This window comes from Doryrhamphus excisus, linkage group LG11, assembly GCF_037039965.1.
Source record: "Doryrhamphus excisus strain RoL-2023G ecotype Guam linkage group LG11, RoL_Dexc_Guam_v1.1, whole genome shotgun sequence".
Classification (NCBI taxonomy): Eukaryota; Metazoa; Chordata; class Actinopteri; order Syngnathiformes; family Syngnathidae; genus Doryrhamphus; species Doryrhamphus excisus.
Genome location: NC_136367.1, coordinates 1430744 through 1450212, shown reverse-complemented (window position 1 = coordinate 1450212; position 19469 = coordinate 1430744). Strand labels below are relative to the sequence as shown.

Genomic DNA, 19469 nt, shown 5'->3' with positions numbered 1-19469 from the left:
AATATTTTTGAAGACTTCTGCTGATGAGGTCTGACTTTTCTGTATTACTCTTTTGAATGCATATTGTTTTGATAAGCAAATCCGAAGCAATCCCACTGAACATATAATGGGATTTTCCCAGGGGTGGAATATTCCTTTCCCCAATCCGATTGAGGTATCTTGTACCCGCTCAAACGGAAAGTTGTCAGACTGCGTTCTTCTTCGTGGTGTTTTTCTTCTTCTGTTTTTTATTGGCGGTTGGCAAGCAAGCTTTCGGTGTGCATTAGCGCCTAAACCCTTTGTGAAATTGTGTAAATATTTCCAAGTTATCTCATAAGCATGTCTGAATCATATGAACTGTAACATAATACAGTACATACCCACTTTTCATGGGGGTTGCACTCCAGGACCACCGGCAACTGGTAAAAATATGCCCGTAAAAATGTCTGTTTTTATGAACATGAACCTGAAATATTCGTCAAACTGTTGCTGGCCCAGAAGCAACATGCTCTTGCCGGGAAAGATACATGAATTTCAGACACAATTTGCGTCCAACGTGGTGCTCCCATGTCCGACTTCTGAGCTCCACCGCATCAATTGTGCCTCTGACATAGCGTGCCCGACAATGAGCACTTTGTGCCTGTCACACAAGAAAACGTAAAAGATGTCTTTTTTTCAAAAAAAACGCAGCGTTTAAAGACAGTCAAACAAAGTGCGAAATATCAACGCTTGTCAAAAAACATCCAATTGTAGAGTGGTGTAAACAGCGGTACGTTTATGCTAGCACATATTAGCAATATTAGCATGTCTTCAATGTTTTTTGCGGAATAGCAAATGTGAAAGAATCCACTGTAGTCATTCAAACCGGAATAAACTCGAAAGTAGTACAAAAGAAGAGTTTCGTTTTGTCAATTTTTTTGGTCCCCAAAAAAACCAAACCCACAGAAGAGCAGCGTGAAAGGACATTGTACGCAAAATAATAGCAAATACACAAATATTTCTGATGACAACAGGTACATACCGATGAATTTCCATTTTAGACGCCAGTGCACATCTTTGGTTGTGGACGCTTGCGGAGGCTTTGCAAAGTAGACCCGACGACTGGATCTGCATGGCTCCACACCGCGACCTTCCACTTTCTGCTTCACCCACTCCTCGCCCGTCCTCCCCCAGCTTCGGTTGCTAATACACGACAAACCTCGCTCCCGATGGCGACCCCCGTCATGGACAGACCTTCCCCTTTGCGTCGGGTGTGCGGGGTAATCTGTGGATTCCCCTCCCTCCTACCAAAGTCTCCTCTTCATCATTAATGCCGGGCGCCGCTGTTATCAGGGGGAATTCCTTGCATATTCATACGTGCCGTGTCAGCGGCGTCAAGCCAGCGAGTGAGGAATCAAAGCGAGCCAAGAGTCGGCCGGCGATGCTTTTTTTTTTTTTTCCCGGTGGCAGCAGAAGACAGTTAAATCCTGGCTTTCTCACTGCAGCCGCTACAGCAGACGGGTATCCAGGCAACAGGCTCTGGTGCTCTCGGGGGCTCCCTGACAAGAGGGAAGCTGTTACAGGGAAATCACCGCAGGTTGAACCACACCGCCCAGGGGAAGATCCAAAAAAAAGGGCGATGGGGAGCGACTGTGTCTTGTGTTTTCTTCTTCTGCTAAGCTAAGTCGCGTTGCGTCCGTTCACTGCTACCCCCCCACCCCTCTTCCCCATGCATCTCTAACTCAGTTCTTTCTCTCTCTCTCTCTCTCTCTTGCTGGATCAATCCAAATATAGTATTGACACCGAGGGTAGATCTTCTGTGCTTATTTGACTTTGTTCATATATCCCTTTCATTGTTGATTAAAGTCAAGAGAAATCATGTTTGGTCAATGTTGAGATCTTGAAAAAAAACAACCATAAAATCGAATATGATCTGAACAAAACCGTGATCAATGTTCTGAATCCCTTTGGACGGTGGACAGACGACAATGAAACCATAGGTCAAAGGGTCCAATTGATCCAATGGGTCCAAGGACAACTCGGTCGCTGTAAAGGATAACCTTAACCCTCTATCTGTAAACCCAACAACCGACCCTAACCTTACCGCCTAACCGAACACCAAACCAAAACACTGACCCATAACCTCTCGCCCTAATCCTAACACCTACCACAAACCCCAACTCTAACCTCGAACTCCTAGCTCTAACACAAACCCAAGCCTGACCCAAAACACTAACCCCAACCCATAACCTCTTGTCCTAGCCCTAAACAGTAACCCTAATCCTAACACCTAACACAAACCCCAACTCTAACCTCTAACTCCTAGCCCTAACACAAACCCAAGCCTGACCCAAAACACTAACCTCAACCGATAACCTCTTGTCTTAGACCTAGACAGTAACCTTAATCCTAAAAACTAACACAAACCCCAACCCCAACTCTACCCTCGAACTCCTAGCCCTAACACAAACCTAAGCCTGACCCAAAACACTAACCCCAACCCATAACCTCTTGTCCTAGCCCTAAACAGTAACCCTAATCCTAACACCTAACACAAACCCCAACTCTAACCTCTAACTCCTAGCCCTAACACAAACCCAAGCCTGACCCAAAACACTAACCTCAACCGATAACCTCTTGTCTTAGACCTAGACAGTAACCTTAATCCTAAAAACTAACACAAACCCCAACCCCAACTCTACCCTCAAACTCCTAGCCCTAACACAAACCTAAGCCTGACCCAAAACACTAACCCCAACCCATAACCTCTTGTCCTAGCCTTACACAGTAACCTTAATCCTAACACCAAACACAAACCCCAACTCTAACCTCGAACTCCTAGCCCTAACACAAACCTAAGCCTGACCCAAAACACTAACCCCAACCTCTTGTCCGAGCCCTAGACAGTAACCTTAATCCTAAAACCTAACACAAACCCCAACTCTAACCTCTAACTCCTTGCCCTACCACAAACCTAAGCCTGACCCAAAACACTAACCCCAACCCACAACCTCTTGTCCTAGCCCTAGACAGTAACCCTAATCTTAACACCTACCACAAAACCCTAACCTGCCTCAAAACCCTCGACCTCAACGCAAACCCCTAACCAGTATAACATATCAGACCCCACCACAGACCTGTTGCTGAAAGCGACAGTAGATACCCAAATGTACCACACGTCTCTAGGGGTGAGCTCAACAAATAGGTTGCGTATTAAGTAACAAGCAGGTGCACCAAAACTGCAGACCTATTGTTCTCACACAACAGGTGGCATGTGAATAGACACTTCTTTTTGGAATATTGTTTTGACAGATACATCAATCAAAATATAAAAGCACAAACAAGTCAACCATTGTGTACTTCCATCAACTGTTGGATAATAAAATGGACGTTATTATACATGATCCAGCTGGGAACTACTGATCACTGACTGCTGACAAAGCTCACGTGGGCGGGATCTCTGCTTCATCCTAAAAAGTATTCCTGATCATTCCGTTTCATTGCTAATAATAAATCTGAAATATCCGACTTGCAGGCCTCGGAGCATGCAAGCAGCATGACTCTTCAATTCTCGATATCAGCGCTCGCTCTGTGTTGCTGTCATATGACCTGCCTGTTCTCTGCTGTCCCGTCTGGACAATTATGTCATTGTTGCCGGGTGAATTGGCCCTGCAGGGCGAGTTTGACAGATGCACAGTACAGGACTTAGTATGGTGCCATTTCTGGCTCCATATATAAGTTGGGTTTCCTGGATGGATATATAGATGATGGACGGATAGGAAGGATTGATTTTAAAAATGTGTTTAAAAGTGATATATCAAATGATAAAATGTTTTTTTTTTGATGTGCATTGTGAGCTAGCTCACACGGAGTCAATTCTCTTGTTATAATGCACAGAAAAGGAAAGAAATTGGCAGTTCCCCTTTTAAAAAATGTGTTTAAAAGTGATATATCAATTGATAAAATGTTAGAGGTTTTTTTTAGTAAATCCCAATGAAGTGCATTGTGAGCTAGCTCATACAAAGTCAATTCTCTTCTTATAATGCACAGAAAAAGAAATAAATTGGCAGTTCCCCTTTTAAAAAATGTGTTTAAAAGTGATATATCAATTGATAAAATCTTTGATTTTTTTTTTTTAGTAAATCCCAATGATGTGCATTGTGAGCTAGCTGATACCAAGTCAATTCTCTTGTTATAATGCACAGAAAAGGAAAGAAATTGGCAGTTCCCCTTTTAAAAAATGTGTTTAAAAGTGATATATCAATTGATAAAATGTTAGAGGTTTTTTTTTTAGTAAATCCCAATGAAGTGCATTGTGAGCTAGCTCATACAAAGTCAATTCTCTTCTTATAAATGCACAGAAAAAGAAATAAATTGGCAGTTCCCCTTTTTAAAAAAATGTGTTTAAAAGTGATATATCAATTGATAAAATCTTGGTTTTTTTTAAATTTAGTAAATCCTAATGATGTGCATTGTGAGCTAGCTCACACCGAGTCAATTCTCTTGTTATAATGCAGAGAAAAGGAAAGAAATTGGCAGTTCCCCTTTTAAAAAATGTCTTTAAAAGTGATATATCAAATGATAAAATCTTAGAAGTTTTTTTTTAATAAATCCCAATGATGTGCATTGTGAGCTAGCTCATACCAAGTCAATTCTCTTGTTATAATGCACAGAAAAGGAAAGAAATATGCAGTTCCCCTTTAAAAAATTTAAAAGTGATATATAAATACATGTTTGAGAAACATCACCTCCCATTCTGTGTGGAAGTGGTAAGTTTGGACTTCTTATTTTGTCCTTCATCTAAATTGGAAAGGCTAACTAGTTAGCTCAGCAGCTCGCTATGCTAGTTGTGTCACTGCTGTGATCCCGTATCCTGCACAATATGGCGTAAAGGTGACTTATTGGGTGTTATTTCATATCTACAGGGCTCTAATGATGTTTAAATGTATTTAATGAAGTCTTACACAGGTTTTCTATGTTCTAACTACAAAAATATTTAATTTATTTATATTGAATCCTACTTCACGGATATTACTTCAATTAAAAAATGATTGTGAAATGATGTTCTTTGTAGCCGTTTTCCATCTGCAATTTTATTTAAACCATCCTTGAGCATCCAAATGGAGGCCAGGCGCTGTGAAAAATATTTTGGCTCCGCCAAAAGAAGCAAAGGACGGTGCGCTTGTGTGAAAGCTTATTCGCAACACTGGGCCTGCAGCGTGATGTTTAACACCCGAGACTCATTTCTCCCCACACTGCAGTACATACTGTACTGCAAAGCACACAAGTATAAATGCTCAAGTCATGTGAAAAAGACTGTGAAAGTGTCAAAGGAGAAATAGTCCAAAAGTAAAAAAAAAAAAAAAAGCACCATCACGGAGGCCAACACAGCATACGCTTCCACCGTAACCTGAGGGAACGAGTCTAAAAACGAAGAACGCTTTAATGTTTTCTCTGCTCCACAGCTCCTTTAGGAAATTACAGCCACTTTGGAGGCAATGAAGGAGAAAAACAGCCCATCACCACATGGTGTGTGATGACTGCTGTCGTGTACCCAAGTAAGAAGCTCCTTCTGATTGGACTGGGAGGACTAGGAGAGTCACAGCTGTTCTATAAATATAACAGCTCCTCATCTGGTGAAAGAAATAGCCCTTGAAAAGAGGTGCTGCAAATAATGAATGAATGAGATGTTACTTCAGGTCTGGGGTGGGGGGGGGCATGAGAGGCGGGGACTACTTTCAACGCTAGTCCAGACCCGCCAACATGTACACATTAATTGTACTCAACATGCAGTTTGACTCGGGGCTGCATATAACAATATAACGGTCTGACTCACAATGTCATCTTACTAAGAACACTATATTCATCACACAGCAACTTTACACTCTAAGGGTAGCTAAGAAATATACGAGTTAAAAAAAACTATTTAAATTTTCCCATAGTACATTTGGCTGAAGGCTGCACAGCGGTCGAGTGGTTAGCGCCCAGACCTCACAGCTAGGAGACCAGGGTTCAATTCCAACCTCGGCCATTTGTCCCCTGTGGGGGTATGACAGAAGATAACTGAAAACCACTGCGTTACCCTAAAATTACCCCCTCCGGGTAAAGGAGGCTGATGTCATTGCAGCGCCCCAATCAATGTGTTGCTAATACGCAATGGGAAAACTTTAAAAAAATATATTTCAATTTGAAACTTGTATCTCTATGTGCTTGTACATTTCTTTTGGAGTGTTAAGATGCTGTGTGATGAATTTAGTGTTCTCAGTAAGTCATGACACAGTGACTGTTATATTGTTATACTGTTATATATAATGAACTCCTGAGATTTCCTGTGGGTTGACAAGCTCTTATAGCTTGTGATTGGCGCCATAAAACTGGAAAAAGTTCATATAAATAATACAAAGCTAAGATGCAGGCCCTTGTGGTGTTAGTTCATGGACTTGCTAATTCTAGTCCTGTCATCTTGGCTTCTGAAACGGACACAAAATGAAAATAGTCGCCTGAGATGGGCGTAGTTTAATGTGAGGTATACTTTGGGAGTGTTAAGATGCTGTGTGATGAATTTAGTGTTCTCAGTAAGCGAGATGGGCGTAGTTTAATGCATCTATATCAGATTTACCGCTGAAATTTAAGATTTAGAGAGTTAAAACAAAACAAATTGCGCCGATTCTGCGGAACAGGACTAGAGTTGATTGACCTAAACGGATAATTGTCATAAACCGGCCTTTAATATACATCGGTGTTCTAAACTGTAAACCTAATACTCAATACTGTAAATAGGGACCCGTTTGATTTATAGCAGATTAAGCAGTTCCTCCATTTGTGACCTACATCACTCGATCCCGCCATCCGATAATAACTCCAAGTGAGCAACCAGAAACTTACGAGTCACGAGTCATCTTGGCAACGTCCACGGGCGAATCCACCACCTCCGCTTACAACTAAATTGTGTCGTCGAAAGTGTTTGTCCGGATTCTTTGAGGCCTCCACTTCGTCGACAGACTCCTTGGCAGGGTGGACGACCGACTGGCGGACTTCAGACGAAGGGAGGGGTGGGGGGAGAAAGCGAGTGGCCTTTAGGCCGACAGTGATAGTGGGAGGGCGCACAGTCGCACACCCACCCACCGGGGCTAAAAGTGGAGTGGGGGGTGGGGGGTGGGGGGATGTAACTCTCCTCTTCACCAAAAATAGATATTGTGACCTGCATGCATCATCAGCCAGGATTATCCGGAGGGATTTGTCGGGAGCCACCAGGACCAAGTCTGTTCATTCCATCCAGATGATACAATCGTTAACAACACAAGGAAACAATTGATGATGCCACAGACTCCATAAAAGTTCTTGGGGAACTTTTCTTCCTCAAGCACATTAAACATTAAAGACGGGCAAGTACATTAAAGGCAACTTATTATGCTTTTTCCGCTTTTTCTGCCCTATAAATGTAGTTAGAATGTTGTATTCTCATGTTAAATGATGCCAAAGTTTCAGATAATGAGGTTCACGCATTTGGAAGTGAGCCCTGAAAGAAGGTTTTGGGAAGCTTCTCTGTTTTACGAGGCAAGTTCAGGAAAAAGTTATCGGAGAAAAAAAAAGAAAAAAAAAATATTTCCATCTGTCAAAAAGCATTTCACGCGGAACTGTTTTTGCAAACAACCCTCAAAATTGTGTAATGACCACATTTCCATTACCAATGTGTCAAGATGACAAAGTGTGTCCGACAACGAGTGCTCCTCCTCAGGTAGGCGAGTTTCTCCTGAGCTCCCTTTTGCTTTCGCCGCTTTATTCTTTTATTTTATTCCAATACCCACCAAAGTAGAACTTGTTATTCGCAATAGTCAGGAAGTAGTACTTGGGAGTGTGACCAATCACAGCAAAGTGGCCATGCCCGTGCCCGGAGGCGGGTCGTGGGTAGAATAAATTAAAAGAGACCCGTTTTGCCGGGAAGCACAAATCCAAGGAAATACAGCTGGAATAGGTGCAGATTCTGGACGATCTACAAAGTTTTCTGTGCAGGTTATTGTGTGTAGCTGCTCTATAGGACTCCACAATTCAATACAAAGGGTCGAAAAACGAGCATGATAGTTCCCCCTTAAACGATAAAATAGCACAAATAGCACAAATCCAAGGAAATACAGCTGGAATAGGTGCAGATTCTGGACGACCTACAAAGTTTTCTGTGCAGGTTATTGTGTGTAGCTGCTCTATAGGACTCCACAATTCAATACAAAGGGTCGAAAAACGAGCATGACAGTTCCCCCTTAAACGATAAAAAAGCACAAATAGCACAAATCCAAGGAAATACAGCTGGAATAGGTGCAGGTTCTGGACGATCTACAAAGTTTTCTGTGCAGGTTATTGTGTGTAGCTGCTCTATAGGAGTCCACAATTCAATACAAAGGGTCGAAAAACGAGCATGATAGTTCCCCCTTAAGCGATAAAATAGCACAAATAGCACAAATCCAAGGAAATACAGCTGGAATAGGTGCAGATTCTGGACGATCTACAAAGTTTTCTGTGCAGGTTATTGTGTGTAGCTGCTCTATAGGACTCCACAATTCAATACAAAGGGTCGAAAAACGAGCATGATAGTTCCCCCTTAAACAATAAAATAGCACAAATAGCACAAATCCAAGGAAATACAGCTGGAATAGGTGCAGGTTCTGGACGATCTACAAAGTTTTCTGTGCAGGTTATTGTGTGTAGCTGCTCTATAGGACTCCACAATTCAATACAAAGGGTCGAAAAACGAGCATGATAGTTCCCCCTTAAACGATAAAATAGCACAAATAGCACAAATCCAAGGAAATACAGCTGGAATAGGTGCAGATTCTGGACGATCTACAAAGTTTTCTGTGCAGGTTATTGTGTGTAGCTGCTCTATAGGAGTCCACAATTCAATACAAAGGGTCGAAAAACGAGCATGATAGTTCCCCCTTAAACGATAAAATAGCACAAATAGCACAAATCCAAGGAAATACAGCTGGAATAGGTGCAGGTTCTGGACGATCTACAAAGTTTTCTGTGCAGGTTATTGTGTGTAGCTGCTCTATAGGAGTCCACAACTCAATACAAAGGGTCAAAAAATGAGCATGATAGGTCCCCCTTTGAGACCAGGGGTCTCAAACACGCAGCCCGTGGGCCAAATGTGGCCCGCAGGACACTAGTTTGAGGCCCCCCGCCTTGATATGAAAGTTTAATGTTAGTTTGATATGGATGCTGTATGGTATCATGTACCCAGAAAAAATTATTACGTTTGATTAAAGTTCATGTTAAAGGTTAAATAACTGTTAATAGTTATCCTCCCTATCCGTGTGGAAGTGGTAAGTTTTTGGCTATTTAAGTTGAAAGGAAACAACTTGAAGGCTACCGTTTAGGTCGCTAGCTCTCTAGTTTGCGAGTTAGCATGTGTCTCAAGACCCTGCAGTTGCGCAATATGTTGTAAATAAAAAGTATAAATGTGACTATAGTCGTGTTTTGTCATGTCTACAGGGCTCTAATAATGCTTTGTTCATTTTAATATGAAAAAAATAATTTGTCTACTCACCAATTATATGTGGTTTCTTAAGTTTTTATGATTTGCTGTTTTATTGTTATTATTATATTTATTTATTACTGATTGATTGATTTTCTTTATTCTTGATTTGTTTATTTTTCATCTTATTTTGTGCAGAAAAATAAAAATGAACATATTTGAGAACAGTGGAATGTTTTACAGTTTTTGTTTTTAATAAATGCGTTTTTTTGGAAAACCTGATGTGGCCCAGTCTCACCCAGACCCTAGCTCCAGTGGCCCCCAGGTAAATTGAGTTTGAGACCCCTGTCTTAAAACCTATTGGCAATAGTGGCTTTGTATGGGATCAATACCAAACAGTATCGCCCAGTATCGTTTTTAAGTGAAAAGCTTGCATAATCCGTCCCCTTTAAAGCACTCTCCCACAGCCCACACACTCCATCCATTCACCAACTTCCCTCCAGCCCATCCTCTCCATCATCTCCTCCATTCCCACACTGTGCATCCTTTCTCCGTCCCTCCCCCCTCCCTTCATTCAGTGTCCCCTTTCTCCTCTCCTCAGCTCACCTCTCATGCTAATAGGTCTTAAGTGGGGTCTCTATGGTGATGTCCTTTTTTATTCCCGTAAGGAGAAACAGGCCATTGGTCCTGACGGGATTACTCTTCTGTCTGAAGCCGAGCACATGACTGTTCGTGAGCTAGCATTTCTATCAAACGATGAAAATGACAGAGAAGCTTGCATAAACGTGACGATCTTTAGAGTATTTGCATCAAAACAATGTTCAGTATCATAATAGAAGATTTTTTTTAGCACAGTCCTGTCTGATAATGCGGTGTCAACGTGATAAAGCTGGCAGCGTTGGTTCCTTTCTCCCTTATCTACATATTGGAATGACCGCCTCGCCGCCCAAGATGAGTAATTAAGGTCAGAACCGTAAAAAGAGGATTGAATATTCTCTCTGGGAGCGCTGATAAAACACATCACCTGTTGATAAAGTGCAGCACCATCCCCGTGTTACACACCACCACCAAAAAAGCACATTAACATTAGAGCCCTCTACAACTGGCATAACACCCCTATAGCAAACTTTACACTCATTTTACCCAACATTGTAGATATAATCAAAGCTACTTATGATATAAATAAAACTTATGCTCATGTATGTTGCGGTAAATAGTGCCCAGTGCTGGTATGGGTGACAGGAAGTTACATTATGTAACGTTACATTGACATTACATAACATTACCTTAACAATGCATGTATGAAAACATGAAAAAAAATCATAAAACTAATGACAAGCTTGCCAAGCTGCAAGAAATCATGACTCAATTCCCACGACTCACAGTGTCATCTTACAAACAACATTAAACTCATCACGCAGCCACTTAACACTCAAAAGGTACTGTACCTAGGAAATACACATTACATTACATTACAATACGGGTTTGCATTACTGCTTGAGAAGTAGTTCATTGGAGGTCAAGGAGCCACAGGAGTGGCGCACAGTGCCTAGAGGGAGGCTGACGTCACTGCAGCATATGCCAATGAATGCAATGGTATATGGGATTTTTTTTTTTTTTTTTTTTACTGGTACAGGTTTGCGTATTTCTGAGGTATACTTGCGGCTTGTTAAGTTGCTGTGTGATGATTTTAGTGTTCTCTGTAAGATGACACCAGGGTGGCAAAGGTTAGCATCTTATATTTCCTCATTTTCCACTTTCCCAGTCATATTCGAAGCAGTGAAAGACACCTTCCATGAAAGGAAGCTAACATAAATGTTTACAAGGAGCGGAGCGGTCTGTCATGACAACAAATAACAGGAACTGTCATTTGCCATCCGCCTGCTTTGTTTCAGTGGTGGCGGTTCCACAAATCTGCAATACAAGAAACACAACCAACTTGAATTCAGATCACACTCCCAAAAAATGTGCCCCACATTACAGCTCAGACGGGAGCAGGGACTTTGGCACAATGTCATCCTTTATTGTCCGCTACAGATGGCAACCTTACACGCTTGGACTGAATCCGGACGGGACTCTTTAAAAAAAGTTCTCTACAGCTCATTCTGCACTCATGATCACAGAACGCATCAGACAGTCTACAGTGCAAAGTGCAAAGTAATCATTTTAGTAGCATAATGGTGGAATATTAAAGAAAAAAGTATGAATAAAATATGATAATATTATGAGAAACAAAAATTAAAGCTGTCATTTTTTATTTTTTTTAATATACTGTGAATAAAGTCATGTTATTGTAAAAATGAAAAACAAAACAAAAACAAACAAGAAAAAAATTAATTTCAAGGAGAATAAACCCGTAATATTGTGAATAAAACTAATGTATTTTTTGTAGTATATAGTTAAAAAGCAATATCATCCATCGGTTTTCTATGCCGCTTATCCTCATTAGGCTCGCGGGGGTATGCTGGAGCCTATCCCAGCTGTCTTCGGGGCAAGAGGAGGCGGGGTACACCCTGGACTGGTGGCCGGCCAATCACAGATCACATATAGACAAACAACCATTCACACTCACATTCGTACCTATGGACAATTTGGAGTCGCCGATTTACCCAACATTTTTGAAAAATAAAATTTCCAAGAACAAAAAAAAAAAACAACAGAATTGAAAAAAAATGCTGTAATTTTGTGAGAATAAAGTCAAAATACTAAGAAAAAAAAAATCACAATTTTACAAAAATAAACTCACGACAAAATGTTTCTATTTTAAATAGCATATAGGTTATTTTGAAAGAGTAATATAAGAAACAAACAAAACAAAATATAGTACATTTTGGGAAGATTATGTTAATAATACTATTATGGGAAATAGACTTTGATGCTATTTTTTTGTCTTGAAATATATACAGTATAACTTCTTAACATATCTATGTACATGTGTTGCTTTACAAAATATCAAAGTGGGCCTTGCATCATCATTTTTCACCATGTGGCCCTAGCTGGAAAACGTTTGGACACCCTTGGCTTAGACCAAGAAATGCCAATGTTGGTGTGTCAAAAAAAACCCACTAATTTATTTATTGTTAAATTGTTCATAGATGCATTTTCCTATGTTTCCGTGTTCTATTTTAATTCCAACCACAAACGGCAAATTGAAGCCAATATCATCCAATGCTTTGTTCATGTGAAATGTATCAAGATCAGCAATGACAATCTGCTTCCAGTTCCTCAGAGAAACAGGACCAAATGTATTATTTTCTGCTTTGGTCGAGGTAAACAAGCGTAAAGCTGTTATCAGTAGCACCGTGCATGGTAAAATGTACGACAAAAAGTCTCCACATAAGCAAAAAAAAACAAAAAAAAAAAAAACAGCAGATGGACAGCTGCTGTGGACAAGGAGAGACAGATGGACAAACAGAGTAGCCACCTGTTTTCGTACCCTCACACACATGTCCAATCTAGTCTCCAAATTGACACCTCCGAAGAGATTTCTATGAAAAAATATATAAAAAATATGAAAATCATATGGACAATATGCTTATGTATAATATAATATACCGTACGCATAATTTGCAGATCATATCACTTTACTCTGAACCCGGATAGCCTCAGTTAGTCTGTTATTTTCTGACACAAATGTTTTCACCTAGCATGTTTTTGGAATGTGGGAGGAAACCGGAGTACCCGGAGAAAACCCACGCATGCATGGGGAGAACATGCAAACTCCACACAGAGATGGAATTGAACTCTGGTCTCCTAGCTGTGAGGCCTGTGCGCTAACCACTCATCCAGGTTGGTTAAGTAGGTTTCCTTATTTTTAAATGGAACAGTTTCATAGTTTTAGCAGAGAAAACCCATCTATTACCTTCTAAATAAGAAAAAAAAATACATTATTAGAGACCTATAGACATAAAATAACACCCCTATAGTCACATTTAGCTTCCATCCAATATTCATTCATTCATTTTCTACCGCTTTTCCTCACGAGGGTCACAGGGGGCGTTGGAGCCTATCCCAGCTGTCTTGGGGCGAGAGGCGGGGTACACCCTGGACTGGTGGCCAGCCAATCACAAGGCACATATAGACAAACAACCATTCACACTCACATTCATACCTATGGACAATTTGGAGTGGCTAATTAACCTAGCATGTTGTTGGAATGTGGGAAGAAACCGGAGTACCGTTCCAGGGTGTATCCCCAGCTGGGATAGGCTCCGGCATCATACCACCATACCCCGTAAGCGAGTATGCAGCTATGAATGTTCATCTTGTTATGTTTATAGCCTGCCGCTTGCTTTATTGTTAACAGCTGTTAGCTAGCCGCTAGCTAGGAAAAATGGAGGTGAGGCTGCATAGCGGGAGCGAAACAGCGGAAAAGACTGTATAAAGGTTGCTGTATAAAGACGTCATCAACCATGTTTACCATCTGGCCACCAGTCCAGGGTGTACCCCGCCTTTTGTCCTAAGACAGCTGGGATAGGCTCCAGCTTTCATTAGTAATATGCATGATTGCAGAAAGTTAGCCACCTGTTGCTCCGCCCGAAGCAACGTTATCTTGTTCTTCCTTGTTACGAGCTAGCCAGGCAGAACGTGCATGTAATGTGGAGCCCAGCTATCATCACCATCACCACCACCGTGATGTTCACGCTGGTCTTCTTTTCCTTTTCATTGGGAAGTAGAATAAAAATAAAGTTCTAAAATATTAACAAGAGGGTGTGATTGTCCCAGAAAATGACAAATTATTATACGCTAATTGATTTAGCTCCAAATAAGACATGTAACACCCCCCCCCCCCCCCCCGCCCCAGTAGAAGTGACATCCAGCACTGCGTGTGCTGAATAATTCATTATAACCGGCTGAGGGATTATTTTGCAACTTCCATCAGCTGGGTTTGTTTACTTTGAATTTTCCGACTACATTTTTAGCTTTTGTAATTTATGGAAGGAGAAAATAATTTTTTTTTTTAATTTCAATATGTTGTAGTTCAGTTCTGTGCAACCTATCTTAGCTGAATTTGGGCCAAAAGGTACATGATACCCAGTTATGATGCATTCACTGTCATACCGAGTTTGCATGTTCTCCCCGTGCATGCGTGGGTTTTCTCCGGGTACTCCGGTTTCCTCCCACATTCCAAAAAACATGCTAGGTTAATTAGCCACTCCAAATTGTCCATAGGTATGAATGTGAGTGTGAATGGTTGTTTGTCTATGTTTGGGGTTTTTTTACATTAGAGCCCTCTAGGCATGAAATAACACCCCTATAGTCACTTTTACACTCCTGTTACCCAATATAGTAGACATAGTAAGAGAAAATAAGACATAATTTAATCTCACACAGCTGCACAGTGGTCGAGTGGTTAGCCAGAGTTCGATTCCACCCTTGTGTGGAGTTTGCATGTTCTCCCCGTGCATGTGTGGGTTTTCTCCGGTTACTCCGGTTTCCTCCCACATTCCAAAAAACATGCTAGGTTAATTAGCCACTCCAAATTGTCCATAGGTATGAATGTGAGTGTGAATGGTTGTTTGTCTATGTTTGGGTTTTTTTTACATTAGAGCCCTCTAGGCATGAAATAACACCCCTATAGTCACTTTTACACTCCTGTTACCCAATATAGTAGACATAGTAAGAGAAAATAAGACATAATTTAATCTCACACAGCTGCACAGTGGTCGAGTGGTTAGCCAGAGTTCGATTCCACCCTTGTGTGGAGTTTGCATGTTCTTCCCGTGCATGCGTGGGTTTTCTCCGGGTACTCCGGTTTCCTCCCACATTCCAAAAACATGCTAGGTTAATTAGCCACTCCAAATTGTCCATAGGTATGAATGTGAGTGTGAATGGTTGTTTGTCTATGTTTGGGTTTTTTTTTACATTAGAGCCCTCCAGGCATGAAATAACACCCCTATAGTCACTTTTACACTCCTGTTACCCAATATAGTAGACATAGTAAGAGAAAATAAGACATAATTTCATCTCACACAGCTGCACAGTGGTCGAGTGGTTAGCCAGAGTTCGATTCCACCCTCGGCCATTTCTGTGTGGAGTTTGCATGTTCTCCCCGTGCATGCGTGGGTTTTCTTTGGGTACTCCGGTTTCCTCCCACATTCCAAAAACATGCTAGGTTAATTAGCCACTCCAAATTGTCCATAGGTATGAATGTGAGTGTGAATGGTTGTTTGTCTATATGTGCCCTGTGATTGGCTGGCCACCACCAGTCCAGTTTATACCCCGCCTCTCGTTCTAAGACAGCTGGGATAGGCTCCAGCACCCCCATGCGACCCTCGTGAGGATAAGCGGTAGAAAATGAATGAATGAACTGAACCAACTTAAGCAGAAATTCAGTTATCACTGTTGGGTCATTTATCATTAACCATGATAAATGAGGGATTAGTTTATACTTTAATTACAACTGAACAAATGGAATTGTACTACTTTTCGGATATTTTTAAATAGTGCAAACATAACCAAGTACCTTGTTAAGCTAGTCTGAAACAGATAAACCATAGCGACGGGATGTGGAGTACTTTGAATTGTGAACCGTTGGCTGGTTCTGCCGGGCTAGGCTGACCCCTCCGTAGTCAATCACACACAGATGAGCGCACCGTGGGCATGCGGCTCGTCAGAGTGGTGCAGCACGACGACCAACCTGGACTGTTTACCGCAACACAGACACGTACCCGAAACAGAAATGGTGTATCAGTCGGTTTGTCTTTAGGATCTGTAATTTATACTACGACTTCACCAAACGTGAAGTTCCATAGACTAACCAAGTGCGAACACGCTGAAACATTAGATTTCTTTGAATGTTCCCAACCGGACAGAACCAAATGGTCTTCTGCAACATTCATTCATGTTGCCAGGTCTGACCATGTCCTAGACACCAAACTGCAAGTTCACAGCATTCCGGTGTCTCATTCCCGGAAGGTGATGTCATTGGCAAGAGCTCTCCAAAAAAACCACAGGATGAAAAGGATGCAGACTCAAAGGTTGAACAAACAAGCTTTCTGTCAATCAAACACACAGAAGGAAATATTCAGACCTGTTTCTATCAGTAACACTTTTGTTTGTTATCATAATGGTAATGGTAATGGTAATGGTAATGGTTTTATTTCATTTGAACATGCATCAGATTACAATTGAATGCATCACATAATCAGTTCCCAGTTCCACATGTCCAAAAGGAGTAGGAAGAAGCAAAGCTTATTAAATCCTACCCCTCCATTTAGTACTTTTACAATCAGTAACTGTTACATTTGTTCACTTCCTGCTTTCCTAAAATTAAATTAAATTAAATTAAATTAAATTAAATTAAATTAAATTAAATTAAATTAAATTAAATTAAATTAAATTAAATTAAATTAAATTAAATTAAATTAATTCTCCTCTCCTGTTGATAAGTATTGGATGACATTTTTAGCTAATTGGTTGTTTTTAGCCTTATGTATCTCAGGGAAGGAAAGCTCGTTCTACCCACGACCTTTCGACCACGACAGATTTGGGGATGCCGAGTGCCATCCCAGAAGCCGCCCCGGTAAACGCCTGAAGGTCACAGCGTTCTTTTAAGAAAATATATATTTTACCAGCCTGATATTGTCATATGGATACCATCACCTTCGACGAGCTAGCTAGGAAACATACTGTATGTGACCAGAAACTAGCAACTATGGCCGACTACGTCGACGCCGCCCAGCGCAAGATGTCACTGTTGATCAACTCAAAAGTGGCGGTGACGACAACGGTTGTGGAAGCGGCTGTCAGCACCCAAAATGTTTTCGCTTACACAAGCCAACCTCACAGACGAAATTTGTTTGGAATTCCTATCAGCCGCTAGCTGACCTCATTAAAGCGTCCTTGCAATCGGCGACCGCCTTGCCGCTTGCAGGCCGAAGACTCAAGACTCCAAGCGTCAAGTGAAGCCGTCCGCCATTCTGTCTTTCATCTGTGGTGTGGACTTCAGTCCACGGCTGTCAAAGTCTGTTACGGGAACGTTTCACAGCTCCGTCACCCTGACGACGCCGCTTATCTTCCTCGCCTCTATCAGCGTTACGTGCCGCTGGAAATAAAACAACTGACTGCAATCCTACGCATGTTAAGGAATGTGGTCCGTCCAAGGACCTTTCACCTTGAGAAGGGCACCAAGTCCAGCACGGATTTTTTAATTTGGAGCAGCATCAACTATTAGTCCTTAAAGCAGGAAGAACACTAATCGCCTTTTTTTTTAATCGTTCGAACGACACCAAAACATTCAAAAATTTCCTTCCCATTCCAGGATCAAAACATTCAGGCAAACTTCCCACTTTTCCAAGTTGGCGGACTCAAATTAATTCATTTTCTAACGCTTATCCTCACGAGGGTCGCTGGAGCCTATTCCAGCTGTCTTCGGGCGAGAGGCAGGGTCCAGCCAATCACAGGGCGCATATAGACAAACAACCATTCACACTCACATTCATACCTATGGACAATTTGGAGTGGCTAATTAACCTAGCATGTTTTTGGAATGTGGGAGGAAAGCGGAGTACCCGGAGAAAACCCACGAGCAAACTCCACACAGAGATGGCCGAGGGTGGAATTGAACCCTTGTTTCCTAGCTGTGAGGTCTGCGCGCTAACCACTCGACCGCCGTGCAGCGCTTGGACTGAAATTCTATTTGCCTTAATTGCAACACCTTTTTCCAATAAAAATGTGTGAAAAATCACCGGAATTGCCAGTTCCGAAAAAAAAAACAAATCGGAAAATTTTGCATTGTTGCTGCTCATGAGGACGTAAATTGCAGTATTACCTTAAACAGACGTCAGTATTACCTTAAACAGACGTCAGTATTACCTTAAACGGACGTCAGTATTACCTTAAACGGACGTCAGTATTACCTTAAACAGACGTCAGTATTACCTTAAACAGACGTCAGTATTACCTTAAACAGACGTCAGTATTACCTTAAACGGACGTCAGTATTACCTTAAACGGACGTCAGTATTACCTTAAACGGACGTCAGTATTACCTTAAACGGACGTCAGTATTACCTTAAACGGACGTCAGTATTACCTTAAACAGACGTCAGTATTACCTTAAACAGACGTCAGTATTACCTTAAACGGACGTCAGTATTACCTTAAACGGACGTCAGTATTACCTTAAACGGACGTCAGTATTACCTTAAACGGACGTCAGTATTACCTTAAACGGACGTCAGTATTACCTTAAACGGACGTCAGTATTACCTTAAACGGACGTCAGTATTACCTTAAACGGACGTCAGTATTACCTTAAACGGACGTCAGTATTACCTTAAACGGACGTCAGTATTACCTTAAACGGACGTCAGTATTACCTTAAACGGACGTCAGTATTACCTTAAACGGACGTCAGTATTACCTTAAACGGACGTCAGTATTACCTTAAACGGACGTCAGTATTACCTTAAACGGACGTCAGTATTACCTTAAACGGACGTCAGTATTACCTTAAACGGACGTCAGTATTACCTTAAACGGACGTCAGTATTACCTTAAACGGACGTCAGTATTACCTTAAACGGACGTCAGTATTACCTTAAACGGACGTCAGTATTACCTTAAACGGACGTCAGTATTACCTTAAACGGACGTCAGTATTACCTTAAACGGACGTCAGTATTACCTTAAACGGACGTCAGTATTACCTTAAACGGACGTCAGTATTACCTTAAACGGACGTCAGTATTACCTTAAACGGACGTCAGTATTACCTTAAACGGACGTCAGTATTACCTTAAACGGACGTCAGTATTACCTTAAACGGACGTCAGTATTACCTTAAACGGACGTCAGTATTACCTTAAACGGACGTCAGTATTACCTTAAACGGACGTCAGTATTACCTTAAACGGACGTCAGTATTACCTTAAACGGACGTCAGTATTACCTTAAACGGACGTCAGTATTACCTTAAACGGACGTCAGTATTACCTTAAACGGACGTCAGTATTACCTTAAACGGACGTCAGTATTACCTTAAACGGACGTCAGTATTACCTTAAACGGACGTCAGTATTACCTTAAACGGACG

At 41.4% G+C, this 19469-nt stretch overlaps 1 protein-coding gene across 5 annotated transcripts in view; it reads right to left on the bottom strand.

Moving 5' to 3' along the window:
• enah (ENAH actin regulator) overlaps positions 1 to 19469 on the bottom strand; it is a 57482-nt gene that overhangs the window by 35460 nt on the left and 2553 nt on the right. Inside the window, exon 1 of one of the 5 annotated variants that reach the window (XM_058045865.2) lies at positions 6844 to 6997. The exons of 1 other annotated variant lie outside the window; for it this stretch is intronic. In XM_058045865.2, the coding sequence (XP_057901848.2) occupies positions 6844 to 6857 (14 nt within the window). In that variant the 5' untranslated portion in view covers positions 6858 to 6997. Of the gene's footprint in view, positions 1 to 1000; positions 1633 to 6843; positions 6998 to 19469 lie in introns of those variants that run through there. 3 more of the 5 variants (XM_058045864.2, XM_058045868.2, XM_058045869.2) reach the window with 3 other exon arrangements.